Below are 14,342 nucleotides of genomic sequence, written 5' to 3' on the forward strand. Positions count from 1 at the left end.
CACCTTATCATGACAGTCAGTTTTAGCTTTCTCTACTAAGGTGCTTGCCCAGATGAACCGGGGCACAATCGCAGTAGTTCTCCTAGTGCTACCTTAGCCGATATAGCGGAACATAAGGTACCAAAACATAGGAGCCGGGCAAACCCAAATATTGACCCAAGACATGATTCGGAGCTGATGCATATAATGTTATAAGTTCGGGGTGCCGCACTGTCGAAAGTATTCGAACTTCTCACGCCGTATTATGGGGTACGCTTAAGCCCCTGGCGTATTGGTCGTACCAGAGTGTACGGGTGCTGAATGTCATGAATGAACATATATATAAAAAAGAATAGAGAATGCGGTAATAGTCTAGTGATATGCATTGTTTATTCAAAAAGGTGCGTCGAAACAGAATGATACAAGTAGTGCAATAAGCAAAAGTAGGACTATTTGACATGTCCCCTCCAAGGGCAAGCTGAGGAATGGTATTTAAAGCAGGTATTTCACTCGTTATCAGAGACCACCTGGGAGTTCCATGGTGTGACCTAGCTTTCTGCCTCCTTGGTTGTTGTATCGTGTGTCCGACAATCATACTGCCGGACGGGGTTTCCAGAGAGTAAAGTCCTGAAAGAGAGAAAAAATAACAAAGCGGGAAGCCCCTAGTGCGGTTGAGTCGCGTTTTGGGGCGTGCCGTAGTCGTGCCCCCCACCTATGCCCATGGTATTTTCAATGTGTAATTATGTACGCGTGGCATGTATTTCGCCGTTTGGCTGGGACTAGGGTGGGGGCCGCATTGCTATGCGAGCTCGGAACGTGCCAGGCGGTCTTGTTGCATATTACTCCGGGCGCGCTTGACGGTGTCCGGGTGTTTAATCACCGAACTGGTGGATTGCCTGAAGAGGCTGCTTTGTGCTTCTGCTGCAAGGGCCGCAGTGTGCTCCTCCATGCGGAGAGAGCGCTCTGTGTTTCCATTGACTGTGATGACCCCCCGAGGTCCTGGCATCTTGAGCTTGAGGTACGCATAATGCGGTACCGCATTGAATCTCGCAAATGCGGTTCGCCCGAGCAGTGCATGATAGCCACTACGGAACGAGACTATATCGAAGATTAACTCCTCGCTTCGGAAGTTATCTGGGGATCCGAAGACCACTTCCGGTGTGACTGAGCCTGTGCAATGGGCCTCTACACCTGGTATGACGCCTTTGAAGGTCGTTCTTGTGGGTTTGATCCTTGAGGGGTCTATACCCATTTTGCGCACTGTGTCCTGATAAAGCAGGTCTAGGCTGCCGCCGCCGTCCATAAGGACTCGAGTGAGGTGAAATCCGCCGATGATTGGGTCTAGGACCAGTGCGGCAAATCCGCCATGACGGATACTAGTGGGGTGGTCCCTGCGATCGAAGGTGATCGGACAGGAGGACCATGGGTTGAACTTTGGGGCGACTGGCTCCAACGGACATACGTCCCTTAGTGCATGCTTCCGCTCCCTCTTGGGGATGTGGGTTGCGTATATCATGTTCACCGTCTACACTTGTGGGGGGGGGGGACCTCTTCTGTCCTCCGGTGTTCGGCGGCCGGGGCTCCTCCTCGTCATCGCTATGTAACCCCTTATCTTTGTTTTCGGCATTTAACTTGCCAGCCTGCTTGAACACCCAACATTCCCTGTTGGTGTGGTTGGTTGGCTTGTCGGGGGTGCCGTGTATTTGACACGAGCGATCGAGTATACGGTCCAAACTGGACGGGCCCGGAGTGCTTCTTTTGAATGGCTTTTTCTGCTGACCGGGTTTAGAGCCTCTGAATCCCGCATTGACTGCAGTATCCTCGGTATTGTTGCCATTGATGCGGCGCTTGTATTTGTTGCGACGTGACCTGTCATTGCTATCCTTGGTATCTGAAGTACCATGGTTCTTTGATATGTTATTGCTTCGAGCCAGCTAGCTGTCCTCTCCCGCGCAAAAGCGGGTCATGAGTGTCGTGAGGGCTGCCATAGATTTCGGCTTTTCCTGGCCAAGGTGCCGGGCGAGCCACTCGTCGCGGATGTTGTGCTTAAAAGCTGCTAGGGCCTCTGCATCCGGACAGTCAACGATTTGATTTTTCTTTGTCAGGAACCGTGTCCAGAATTGCCTGGCCGATTCCTCTGACTGCTGAATTATGTGGCTCAAGTCATCGGCATCTGGTGGTCGCACATAAGTGCCCTGGAAGTTGTCGAGGAATGCGGCTTCCAAATCTTCCCAACAGCCAATGGATTCTGCTGGCAGGCTGTTGAGCCAATGCCGAGCTGGTCCTTTGAGTTTGAGTGGCAGGTATTTGATGGCGTGTAGATCGTCACCGCAGGCCATGTGGATGTGCAGGAGGAAGTCCTCGATCCATACCGTAGGATTTATTGTACCGTCGTATGATTCGATATTTACGGGTTTGAAACCCTCTGGGATTTGGTGATCCATTACTTCGTCTGTGAAGTATAGGGGGTGTGCGGCGCCTCTGTACTGGGCTATATCGCGACACAGCTCAAATGAGTCTTGTCCGCTGTGTTCGGCCTGACCAGATTTACTTTTACTGTATCCGGTGTGATGGTTATCGTCTCACCTAGTGGCGCGCCCTCGTGATCCATAGACCGATCTTGCGTGTTTTGCTTTGTCCTCCAATACGTCTCGCAGGTCTAGCGTGTTTCCCCGTGCCTTGACATTTTTATTTGAGTGGTGTCGGGGTGCGGGCTGAGCTTTTGGCTGAAATGCCTCTCTGTCGCGGCCACGAGGTGGCCGATCAGCCGCATCATACGCTGGAGATGTATATTTTAATGCTTCCTCCTCCAGTCGGGGTAGCAACCTGCGCTTTGGGTAACTCTTGGAGGGGCTTTCGAGTTCATATTCCTCGGCCGCAAGGACTTAAGTCCATCTGTCAGCTAGTAAATCTTAATCAGCTCAAAGCTGCTGTTGCTTTTTCTTAAGGCTATTTGCCGTGGCTATAAGCCGGCTCTTGAATCGCTCTTGCTCGACGAGATCCTCAGGCATGACAAATTCGTCATTGTCGAGGCTTGCCTCGTCTTCAGAGGGAGGCATGTAATTATCATCCTCCGCCTCTCCATCTGCCGCTCTCTCGGGAGGGCTGGCTTCTCCATCCTCCTGCTCTAAATCTTGCTGGAGGGGATTGTCGTCATCTTGGCACTGTCCGGAGTGCTATTATCTCCTGGGCCGGTATCACCGCTTTTGCCTTGGCGAGACTTAGAGCGGCGCCGCTGACGTTAGCGCTTGGGTTGCTTCTTGGAGGGGTCATCCTCCGCTGTCCCGTCGCCATTGCCTTCTTTGGGTGTGTCCACCATATATATATATATATCATATGATGAGGTGGCTGTCCAGTGCCTTGTGGGCAGTGGTTCTTGTTCGTCTCTTGCATCGTCGTCCATACCGTCGATGTCTTCGGAGTCGAAGTCGAGCATGTCAGTCAAATTGTCGATAGTGGCTACTAAGTGGGTGGTGGGTGGGCGGCGAATTTTTCGTCATCCGCATCCCAATCCTGCCAGACATAGTTCGGCCAGGACTCTTCTGACAAGGAGAGAGACCTTAATGAGTTTAGTATGTCGCCGAAGGGCGAGTGCTGAAAGATATCCGCGGAGGTGAACTCCATGATCGGTGCCAAGTCGGATTCGATAGGCACGGGTGCAGGCGGTTCGGAGTCCGTGGCCAGGGAAGAATCCGGTAGTTTGGCGTTGCTCTCGTGAAGGGTAAGGTCGATACTCGACTCGATCGCCGCTGAGAATGCAGCCTCCGTGGCGGGGTCTATCCACCCGTCCATGGATGGCGCAATTGGCTCCGAATTGAGGGTCGGAGCGGTTGCCGGTGCGGTCTCCTGAACACTGTCCGATGGTAGAGCTAAATCATGCTCATCGTGACCGTGTGGCGCACTCGGCAGGGGCTCGAATCTGTCGAAGATCAAGTCTCTGTGGATGTCAGTCGTGTAGTTTAAGCTTCCAAACCTGACTTGGTGGCCGGGGGCGTAACTCTCGATCTGCTCCAGATGGCCAAACGAGTTGGCCCATAGTGCGAAGCTGCCGAATACAAAGATCTGTCCGGGGAGAAAAGTCTCACCCTGGACTGCATCGCTATCGATGATCGAAGGAGCCATCAAGCCTAACGATGACGACACAGAGGAACTCTCAATGAAAGCACCAATGTCGGTGTCAAAACCGGCGGATCTCGGGTAGGGGGTCCCGAACTGTGCGTCTAGGCGGATGGTAACAGGAGGCGGGGGGCACGATGTTTACCCAGGTTCGGGCCCTCTTGATGGAGGTAATACCCTACGTCCTGCTTGATTGTTCTTGATAATATGAGTAGTACAAGAGTTGATCTACCACGAGATCGAAGAGGCTAAACCCTAGAAGCTAGCCTATGGTATGATTGTTGTTCTTGGTCCTACGGACTAAACCCTCCGGTTTATATAGACACCGGTGGGGGCTAGGGTTACACAGGGTCGGTTACAAGGAAGGAGATCTATATATCTGTATTGCCAAGCTTGCCTTCCACGCCAAGGAGAGTCCCATCCGGACACGGGACAAAGTCTTCAATCTTGCATCTTCATAGTCCAACAGTCTGGCCAAAGGATATAATCCGGCTATCCGGATACCCCCTAATCTAGGACTCCCTCAGGAGTGCTTTACTCCGAGTGGTTGTTGGATTCCAAGTGACCTTCAGGTTGCAGTACATCTGAACGGTGATCTGGCCCAGGGGCCCAGTACACGGTGCATGGTGTCCTTAGGTAGGATCTATAGGTCAGGCATGTTACCCTATCCCTAGTACATGTCCTTGTCAGGACCCCCACGAGCCAACTACCCAACCCTGACATGGGCTCAAACCCAGATCATCCGGCCAATGGCCGGACGTCCGGATAACGTCCGGGAACATCCGGTCCTGCCTGCGCACAATTCAACCCAAGTGGCCATGTATCCCTCTCTCTCGCCCCTAATCCGGCTTAGACTGTATATAGTCGTCCTCTACCTCCTCTATAGGATTAGCAAAGCATATATTAGACTAAATCGAGAGAGCTTTGCTCCTTGTACCCCCTTCCCTGGAGAAGAATCCCTCAAAGATTACAAGACCTCCCATGTGGAGAAGGATCTCATCATAGATCATCAAGCCACCTTATCTTCCTTTGGCACTTGGGAAGACTTTACCATTGCTACTCTTTTCCCTTTGTTGTTCATGTACCTTGTGGGTCTTCTATGTGTTTGCTTTGAGAGTGGATGTGTAACTGGGTATTGTTTTGAGTGTTTCCTTTTGTGATCTTGAGTGTTCAAGTGTGAATGATTAGGTCACCCTTGGGACTCTACCCCATATCATCTTGTATCATGAGTAAGGTTGACCACATCTTGGTGCCCTCTCCCCCCTTACCTTTCTAGCATTTTTTGTTTGTTCTCCCCTAAATTCAAAATTTCCCCGCCAAAAATAGCCCTACCAATTTCTTGCAACTTATTGGTTTTGTGAGATTTTATTGATTTGGATCCATATATTTGATGCTTCGCATGTGGATCTAGCCTTCCCACACTTCTCTCTAGCCTTTCACCACGAGATTCCCTAAAAAATCCACCATTTTTTTCTTTCCAGCGCCAAATTCGAGTTCCGCCAGCTCCACTTTCATTCATGGTTGACCTGCCGACATCATCCGGATTTGAATCCCGAACATTCGACCATTGCCTGGATAATTCGAAACCCAACCCGGACCATCCGGCTCCACTTGAACTGATGCATTTGTTCAATTCTTCACCCCCGTTGTTCTCGTGGTTATTTGCAGTTGCAGTTCTTGTTACCGAAAAAGGCTTTCGCCCCGCTTTATATTATAAAGCAAACCGCCCGAGCCAAACATCCAACAAAATCATACAACACACGCACACAAAGAAGTTCCACATCCAACAGGAGTACAATGTTTAATGCTGAGGGCACAACACAACAAGCCCTGGACACACACACACACACACGCACACACAAGGCGAGCGCCCCATGAAGCAGGCTCAGTCGGGCTCCGAAGGGGGGGGGGGGGGGGGGCAGCGGTGGTGCCACGTGGAAGGCTAGTTGCGGTTCTTATTTCCTAAGGTGTTTCGGCTATTTAGGGACGACATTGTTCAACGTCAACGAATTCGTCACCAGATTCGTGGAAGCCGCGGCGAGGATGAGGTGCCGATGAGGAGTGGAAATGGCCGCCACTAACGTGCCGACAAGATGCCGGCGAGGAGTAAAGGTGGCCGCCGCTGATGTGGCCGATGAGGTTGGGGGATATGTCATTGCTATCTTGAATACTCAGGTCTCTTTACGGTGCGGATCAAAGTTTTCTTGTATTCGTGCGAATCCAGGATGCATGTACTTATCGTTTTTATGCGTCAAAGGAAGTGCCGTGAAATCAAAACAAGGAGAGGCAACGTGTGGAGGCAACGGGGAGGGGACGATCTTTTGTTGCCAGGTGGCCCGGGCGCAGGATCTGGTGGTCGTGGCGCGCGCTCGGCCTCGGCGTCCAGACGAGAGGCCACCCGCGGATATCTTCCCCCGCCAATGGCCTCCCGCCCTCACTCACCCTATCCTCTCCTCCCCCTCCGGCCCGGCCTCTCCACTGCAGTAACGCAGTAAATCCAGCGCGCGCAGCAGTGGCGCCGGCTGCCGCTGCCACCGCACGCACGAGCGAACTGTTAATAGCCTCTCCGTCTCCCTCTCTCTCTCTCTCGTCTCTCTCGGCGTGTGGTCTCCATTGAGCTTCTAGTTACTTCGTACTACTAGCCAGTACTCCGTACTTGGTTATTGTCTCCGACGCCCGCGCCGTCGTCTTCCTCTGCCTCCCCTTCCCCTTCCCTTGATTCTTCGTCGCTTCCCCCGCGCCGCCGCACAGGTACGAGCTTCCTATCTCTTCTTTCTCTGTTTCTTGAAACACAGTGTTTTGTAATCCCTCGCCGCGCTCATACGGCGCAGATAACTAAACGGGCGGCGAGACATGACGGCGACGCCTGCCTTGATCGGGCTGAGCGCAGGCAACCGCCTTCTCAGCACGTCCTTCGGGCCGCCCAACGACCTGCTCTCCGACAAGGTCAACAGCCACATGAGCAGCGCGGCGGGAGACGCCCACGGCTCCTCCTCGCTGCAGTTCGCGCCACCGGCCGCGTCCAAGCTCACCGTCGCCGCGCACAGGCTCAAGCTCTCCCCACATGGCCGCGCGCAGGTCATGCGGGCCCTCAGGCAGAGCGCGCCTTCGCTCGCACCGCAGCCTCCTCCCTTGTTGCCCGCCGACGAGTTCTCCCTCGATGCCATTATCCTGCTGCAGAGGTCCATGCTCGAGAAGCAGTGGCAGCTCCCCTTCGAGGAGGAGGAGGACGACGGCGGCGGTGATGGCCACCATGTGGAGGCCATTGGTTCGGCCGAGGACGAAGACGGCAAGGGCAGGAGCAGCTCCGTCGTCGTGGCGCGCTCCGGCGTCTCGGCGAGGCAGCGGCGGATGAGCGGCCGGAGGCGTGGGAGGTCCAAGAAAGGCAGCGGCGCCGTGCACCTGAGCATCAGCCCCGAGCTGCTGCAGAGCAGAAACCGCATCTACCTTCGCGGTACCGTCAGCAAGGAGCTCCTCACGCACAAGCAGGTTGTCCACCTCTCCAAGAAGATCAAGGACGGGATATGGCTGCAGCAGCAAAGATCAAAGTATGGGATGGGAGTGCTCTTCCCCAAATTCAGTGATACATTCAACCAACATAGTACTATATGCTTCTTCTCCTAATCCGAAATCAAGAACCATTGTCACTGCTGCTTTGCCTTGTGCTATCAAATTGACACTTTTGCCTAACTTCTGAGTCTGAAACATTGATTCAGGCTGAAAGAAAAACTGGGGAATGAGCCGTCGTACAAGCAGATGGCGCAATCACTTCGGATATCGACGCCGGAGCTACGGTCAAGAATGCGCGAGTCGTTCCTCGCGAGGGAGGTGCTAACGATGAGCAACATCCGTTTGGTCATATCCATCGCCCAAAAGTATGACAAGCTGGGGGTTGAGCTGTCCGACCTGATTCAGGTAATCACATCCTCATGTTCATGGGCATTTGTTTCACTAGGACAGTTAGCATGTTTCACAAAAATCAACATGTAACATGTTGGGCAATTTGGTTGGTGGTTCAGGGTGGTCTCATAGGGCTACTCCGCGGGATCGAAAAGTTCGATGCATCCAGGGGCTTCAGAATTTCCACTTACGTATACTGGTGGATTCGTCAGGTGAGACCTCTTTGCTCATCTCATCAGTACTGTACTAATGAGAGAATCTTTGCACTCTTTATCCATTCATTACTTTCCTTGTTACCAGGGTGTTTCAAGAGCACTGGCTGACAACTCGAAAACATTCAGGCTCCCTACTTACCTGCATGAGAGGCTGATTGCGATTCGTGGCGCAAAGTACGCATTGGAGGACCAAGGGGTTTCTCCGACAACGCAAGTAGGGCGGAGTAGCAGTTTTATTTGAGTGAAGCATTTCAATCAGCATGATTTTGTGTGTGTTCATCATGTTGCTCTGTTACTTCTTCTCTAACCTTTTGTCATTGTCCTTAGAACATCGCAAAGTTGCTCAATATATCGGAGAAGAAAGTGCACAATGCTACACAGGTATTTACATATTTATCGTCCCAAGTATGATTTCTTATGTTTAGCCCTTTTACACCTTTGGACTTCTCACAATGATTTTGCATCTCCAAATTGCAGGCTGTCAATAAGGCTCTTTCGTTGGATCAACAGGCATTCCCCTCCTTAAATGGCCTACCCGGAGATACACTCCACAGCGTAAGCTGTTACACTACCACACATTAAATACCACCAAAATACATTTTCACCGATGAAATATTCCTCGGGGTTAACTTTGATTTCCTCCTCCACTCATTCTCAGTATATAGAGGATCAAAATGTTGCGAATGACCCATGGCATGGATTTGAGGAGTGGTATCTAAAGGTAACTTTTATTGCTGTTGTTGTTCGCTTCCTTGTGATTTTCAGTCAAATATGTTTTATCTTAAGATTGTGCTGATACCAGGAGGAAGTCAACAAACTTCTAAACTCAAATCTCACTGAACGTGAGAGGGACATTATTCAGTTATACCATGGTATAGGGAAACAATGCCATACATGGGAGGATATTAGCAGACAGTAAGTATTACTTCTTCAACTGAACAAGAACTTTTGCCATGCCTTGCGCTTATTAATTGCTGTCAAAAGGAAATGTCATCAAAGCAACATCTGTGAGTCCAGCTCCTCCGCTCCAACCCCGTCCACAGGATGGTGCCCGTGCTCATCCACGGCGGCAAACCCATCTGTGAGTCCCAGGTCATAGTTTGCCAGACCCTTTCTTGATAAACTGAACAAAAAGTCCCGTCCCTCCCGAGTCGCCCCCGTGCGGCGGCTGGGGGAGGCCCCTAGATCCCGTCGCCGCCGACTCCCCCTCTCGTCCTCCTCCTCCCTCACCGCCGCCCAAGGGCGCGGCCAGGCAAAGCCTTGCCGTCGCCGGCGGCGGCGGGGACTAGGTGCCCTCCCGCTCGTGAGGAGCTGGCGCGGGCCGGCGCCCCCGGGCCGGAGCATGGCGTGCGGCCGGACGTCACGACGGGGGCTGGCGGCGCTCCGGCGATCCCATTCCCCATGGCAGGCGGCTTCAAGATCTGGGGCGCCACGGTCGCCAGGGACGACAGCGGCGTGACCAGATCGGCGGCGGCGCGGCCGGATCTGGGCTCAGGCGTGAGCTTGGTCTCCGGGTCACGGTCAACGCGATGGCGAGTGCGACACGCCGGCATCTTTGTCTGGCCCTTGCCAACCCGGACAACTCTGGGAAAAACCCTAGATCTCCATGGGATCGAGCGACGGCGGTGCTCTTGCGCCGTAGCCCCTCTTCAGGGCATCGTTTTGGAGTTTGCTACGGTCGAAGGAACCAGCGAGGCCGGTGCCGTACGCCCGGTGGCGCAACTGCCGATGAAAATCGCGCCGACTACGGTCATGGCGAACGATGGCGGCGTCTTTGATGTCGTTTCCTTGTCGAGGCATCGTTGTTGCATTTGGCGTCATCAGGCTCGGGATGCTCCGGGGGAAACTCTAGATTTGGGTCTCCCGGATCGGACGATGATGACGCTCTTAGTAGCGCTTTCCCTCATGGAGGCATCGTTTTGGAGCAAGTGATGGCTGGAGGTGACAAGAGGAGGAGCGGTGCTTCATCACACATTGATGGTGTCGGATCTCGATGGCATGGCGCTCTGGAGATTAGGCGTATGATTTGCGAGGATGGACTCGCGCAGGAGGTCGTCGCTGTCTGGCGTCGTGGTGGCGTCGGCGGCAGCTAGACCGGGCAACGTTCATGCAGCAGTACAGCTCTGAAGATGGATTGGCGGCAGGTGGCTGTGGCGGCCTCATACCTGGCAGGCGTCCTGGTTGAGGAGCACGCCGGACTGGTGGGTGCCTATACCTGGCAGGCGTCCTGGTTGGGACCTTAGGTCTTAGATGTTAGGTTTGGCTGCGAGGTCTGTTTGGTATTAGGCCCAGACTATCAGCAGCCCTTCATCAATTGGATAGGAGTAGCGACACTTTTGTTGCCTAGACGGTGGCTTCAGTCTTACTATTGTATGCCTTTGTAAGGTCTTGTATGAATAATTAATAAAGTGGCTACATGCATCGTCCAGATGCAGAGGCCAGGGTCCTCCTCCATTTAAAAAAAAAAAAATCAAAGCAACATCACAATTTTCTGATTCCTTTTTTTTGCCAAGGTTATTTTATCTCACAATCAAGTATTTGTTTGCCTGAAAATGTTTTGAAATTTCCGCATACAGTGTTCATAACATCGACATGTTTTTCGACAAAGGGTGGATTTTATTAGCTAAAAATGGAGCATCAAGAGGATATGACCATTACTAACTGAACCACAATTCTTTCTTGCCACATGATAGTCTAATCCTGATCTTTGAAACATTCTTCAGGTTCGGGTTATCCAGGGAGAGGGTGAGGCAAGTAGGGCTTATCGCAATGGAGAAGCTGAAGCACGCCGCGAGGCGGAAAAAGCTGGATGCGTTGCTCCAGGATTACTGAGCTGAGGTGTTTTTCATGTTGTGCTGGACCGGATCCAAACACGCAGTGGTTGTATATACTCCAAAAGAGAGAGCGACAACATAGGTTACATCATTGAAAGGCTTCTACTGCCACTCACCTGCAGATAATCATACCTGTACATTTTGTGATAATAGGCATGCAATGATCAAAGTCTCAATGCCACATTTTCCTTGGAAGCCGTTCAAGTATTATGTATTGTATATATAGTGAATGCTTCATGTAGCTTGGTCAAATAGAGCAAGACCTATCTCATGAATATTTCTCCTTTGTTATCGGTATGGCTTGCGATCTAAAACTTTGTTCTTCTGCTGAAGTATGTTGCCCTTATGACAAAGCAGAGGCTTTTTCGATAAAAGATGATTTTATTATCTCAAATGTAGCATCAAGTGGATACAAAACATTATGAGTAACATCCGGCCTCTTTATAAATAGGATGCACACAATCAAACACCAAAAGTCTGACACTAGAAAATGTAAGAAAACCGACAAATCGGCAACGGTAGAGTCCTATGGACCGGCACTTTGCCTATGTCGAACTCGGTGGTGGATCGATCCGGAGGTTATGCTACCACCCATGTTGGGAAAAAACCCTTCGTAGCCGCCTGCTCCAACTGCGTACACACCGCCTTAAACAACGGTTGATGCTTCGCCTGTTGTAGTGTAGACCACGTATGAAGCGAGTGCGTACAACAGAAAATAACCCGCAGATAAGAAGCATTTTTTTCATTAAAAATCAAATCATTTCTACATAGCCAAAGCGACCATAGTAAGGCATACGCTCCATCCTTATTAGCGTTTTCAAACTATTTGGAATTCCGTCCAACCAATGACCAAATATATTGGCAACACTCGTTGGTGGATACAAATTTGACGCTATTTGGATGACTGGCCATGTAGAACGTGCAAACTTGCATTGGAAAAAAAGGTGTTTGATTGTCTCGTCATGAGCACAAAAGCAACACTTCTTACTTCCTGGCCAGTTGTGTCGGATTTCGGGTTCTGACAAAATCCTTAAGGTTCGAACACTGGGGTGCACGCGAAGATCTCTCCCTCACCGATCACGCCCTCACACACTTTGCGATTTCTAGGCTAGGCACACGAACTCACAACACATGAGACACAAGATTTATACTGCTTCGGGCCACCGTTGTGGTGTAATACCCTACTCCAGTGTGGTGGTGGTGGATTGCCTCTTGGGCTGAGGATGAACAGTATAAGGGGAAGAACAGCCTTCTGAGGAAAGGTGTTCTTGTGCTTGGTGAACTTGTGGTTGTCCGGATCGATCTCTCTCTGATTAGTTACCCCTCCTACTATGGTGGCTAGTCCTATTTATAGAGGCCCTGGTCCTCTCCCAAAATATTGAGCGGGAAGGGAGCAAACCATGGCCAATTTGAAAGGGAACAGCTGGTACAACTTATCCTGACAAAAATAGTCTTCGACTGCCAAAGGCTCTGGTGGTGACGCCGTCTTGGGCTCCACGGTGACCTCCTGTCTTGCCATCCTGCCGGTCTTGGTCTCGTTGCACCGATATGGAAACCTTTGCTTGACGCCTCGGTACTCTTTATCTGCGCTTGCCTCCTTAGCACCAAAGTGGAAACAAGGAAACTGTGCGCGCTGGCGCCCGCCTGGCCCTGGTCGTCATGGCTCATGTTATTGGAACCTCGTGAGGTTTGCCTCGTCTTGATCTCTCCGCCCCTCGCGAGCCAGCCTGGTGAGGCCGCTCCCGAGGAGGTCTCACGTCGTCCGCCTCGCTAGGCTTGATCCCTCGCGAAGGTCTTGAGTCCTTGCTAGTGAAGATGGGCCGTACGGGCCCGCTCGCAGAGCCACGCCATGGGCCGCAGGCAGGCAAGTCTGGGGACCCCCGTTCCCAGAACGCCGACAGTAGCCCCCGGGCCCAAGGCGCGCTCGGGCTTGGCTTCGGGGCGGAGCCAAAGGGCAAGCATGGAGCTCCGCGGGCCCCAACAGCCTGCGGCCTTCGTCGACGCGTGGTGATTGATTGGACGTGGGCGTCTCCGCTTCCCCACATTGCCTCGGCAACTGCCCGATTTGATGAGTCCCTGCTGCATGCAAGGAAAAACCATCATTACCTGTGATCATGGGGGTGCTGGTTGGCCTTCTCCTGCTATAAATGGGGAGGGGGACAGAGCCCCCGTCGCGCATCTCTTCCCATTCCGCTCGATTCTCCCCCTTTGCTCCATTGCCAGTTGCGACACTAATGGCGCCGTCGAAGAGGTTCTCTGCCGCGGAGAAGGGGAAGGCCCCTTGCGAGGGGCTCGGCTCTCCGGTGCCCAAGCGTGGACGCGGCCGTCCCCGCAAGCACACCGCGACCCCCGCCGCGGCCCCCCGCGGCCATGGCGGTGCCGCTTCGCGTGGGAGGGGTCGCTCTGGTCACGGCAGTCCTGTTGATGAAGGGAGAAGTGTCGTGGTCGCGCGGCCTCCCCGGCCGCGCTTCCACTTGGCGGAGGTGCCGCCGGAGTTCGTCGTCTGGTCGGAGAACCCGGCCGGCAACTGGCTTCAGCTCCCACGCTTCTTCGCCGACGATCTTCCGGCCTCAGGTCCAGGCGGGCTCTGGCTGCAGGCGGACGGCTGCTGCAGCAGGGCTTCCTGGGTCGCGATCGAGGTCTCCATCGCGTGCAACATAGCCCTGGTCCATGCCTGGCAGACGTTTGCCCGCGCGCGCAGCCTGGGCAGGCGGTGCACCCTCCATTTCAAGTATGACGGTGACGTGACCCTCTACGTGAGGGTGTTTGGGGAAGATGGTCGCCGCGCCGGGTGCTGTCCCGAGGTCAACGACGGCGAGGAGGTGCTCGGCCTTGGCGATGGTCGTGATGAGGATGAGGGCAAACCTGCCCTTTGGGCCGACCACATCTCCTCCAGCTACGGCGGCTCTTCCTCCGGCGACAGCTCTAGCAGCGGTGGTTACGACCAGCCGCCACGCCGCCACGCCCGCTTCAAAGGTGGCAGTGGGTCGTCTCGTTGCCACACCTCCGTGAAGCGCGAGGAGGGGTCTGGCTGAGCTCGGGATGGCGCCAAGAGCTCGCCCTCGCGGACCGCTATAGGGGCACGCATCGCTTTTATTTCGTTCTTCCTTTCTGAAAGAACATGCGGTGCCCCCATGTTTGGTTTTGGCAATTGATGACAATCTCTATGGACTAATGGTTGCCTTGAGTTATATTTAAAGGTTTTGTCCATAGGCTTTTCTTGAAGTACATGTGTTGGTTTCAAGAGAGTTTGTGTCGACCAAGGTGCTATTCAAGGAATTATCCAAATATTGGGCAT

General features: G+C 52.9%; 1 protein-coding gene across 2 annotated transcripts; it reads left to right on the forward strand.

Moving 5' to 3' along the window:
- The first annotated feature begins 6,450 nt into the window (after positions 1 to 6,450).
- SIGA (sigma factor A) lies at positions 6,451 to 11,335 on the forward strand. 2 transcript variants are annotated; one of them, XM_048688847.2, is made up of 10 exons: positions 6,458 to 6,846; positions 6,927 to 7,643; positions 7,812 to 8,010; positions 8,115 to 8,207; positions 8,296 to 8,424; positions 8,538 to 8,591; positions 8,688 to 8,765; positions 8,869 to 8,931; positions 9,013 to 9,125; positions 10,934 to 11,335. In XM_048688847.2, exons 2-10 carry the CDS (start codon positions 6,949 to 6,951, stop codon positions 11,040 to 11,042), a joined length of 1,533 nt encoding a protein of 510 aa, XP_048544804.1. In that variant the 5' UTR covers positions 6,458 to 6,846; positions 6,927 to 6,948; the 3' UTR covers positions 11,043 to 11,335. The 2 variants fall into 2 exon arrangements, with proteins under 2 accessions (XP_048544805.1, XP_048544804.1); XM_048688848.2 differs by lacking the exon at positions 9,013 to 9,125 and having other exon boundaries at positions 6,451 to 6,846.
- Positions 11,336 to 14,342: the final 3,007 nt, after the last annotated feature.

The sequence above is a fragment of the Triticum urartu genome, chromosome 7A (genome assembly GCF_056163025.1).
Source record: "Triticum urartu cultivar PI428250 chromosome 7A, HENAU_Tu73, whole genome shotgun sequence".
Classification (NCBI taxonomy): domain Eukaryota; kingdom Viridiplantae; phylum Streptophyta; class Magnoliopsida; order Poales; family Poaceae; genus Triticum; species Triticum urartu.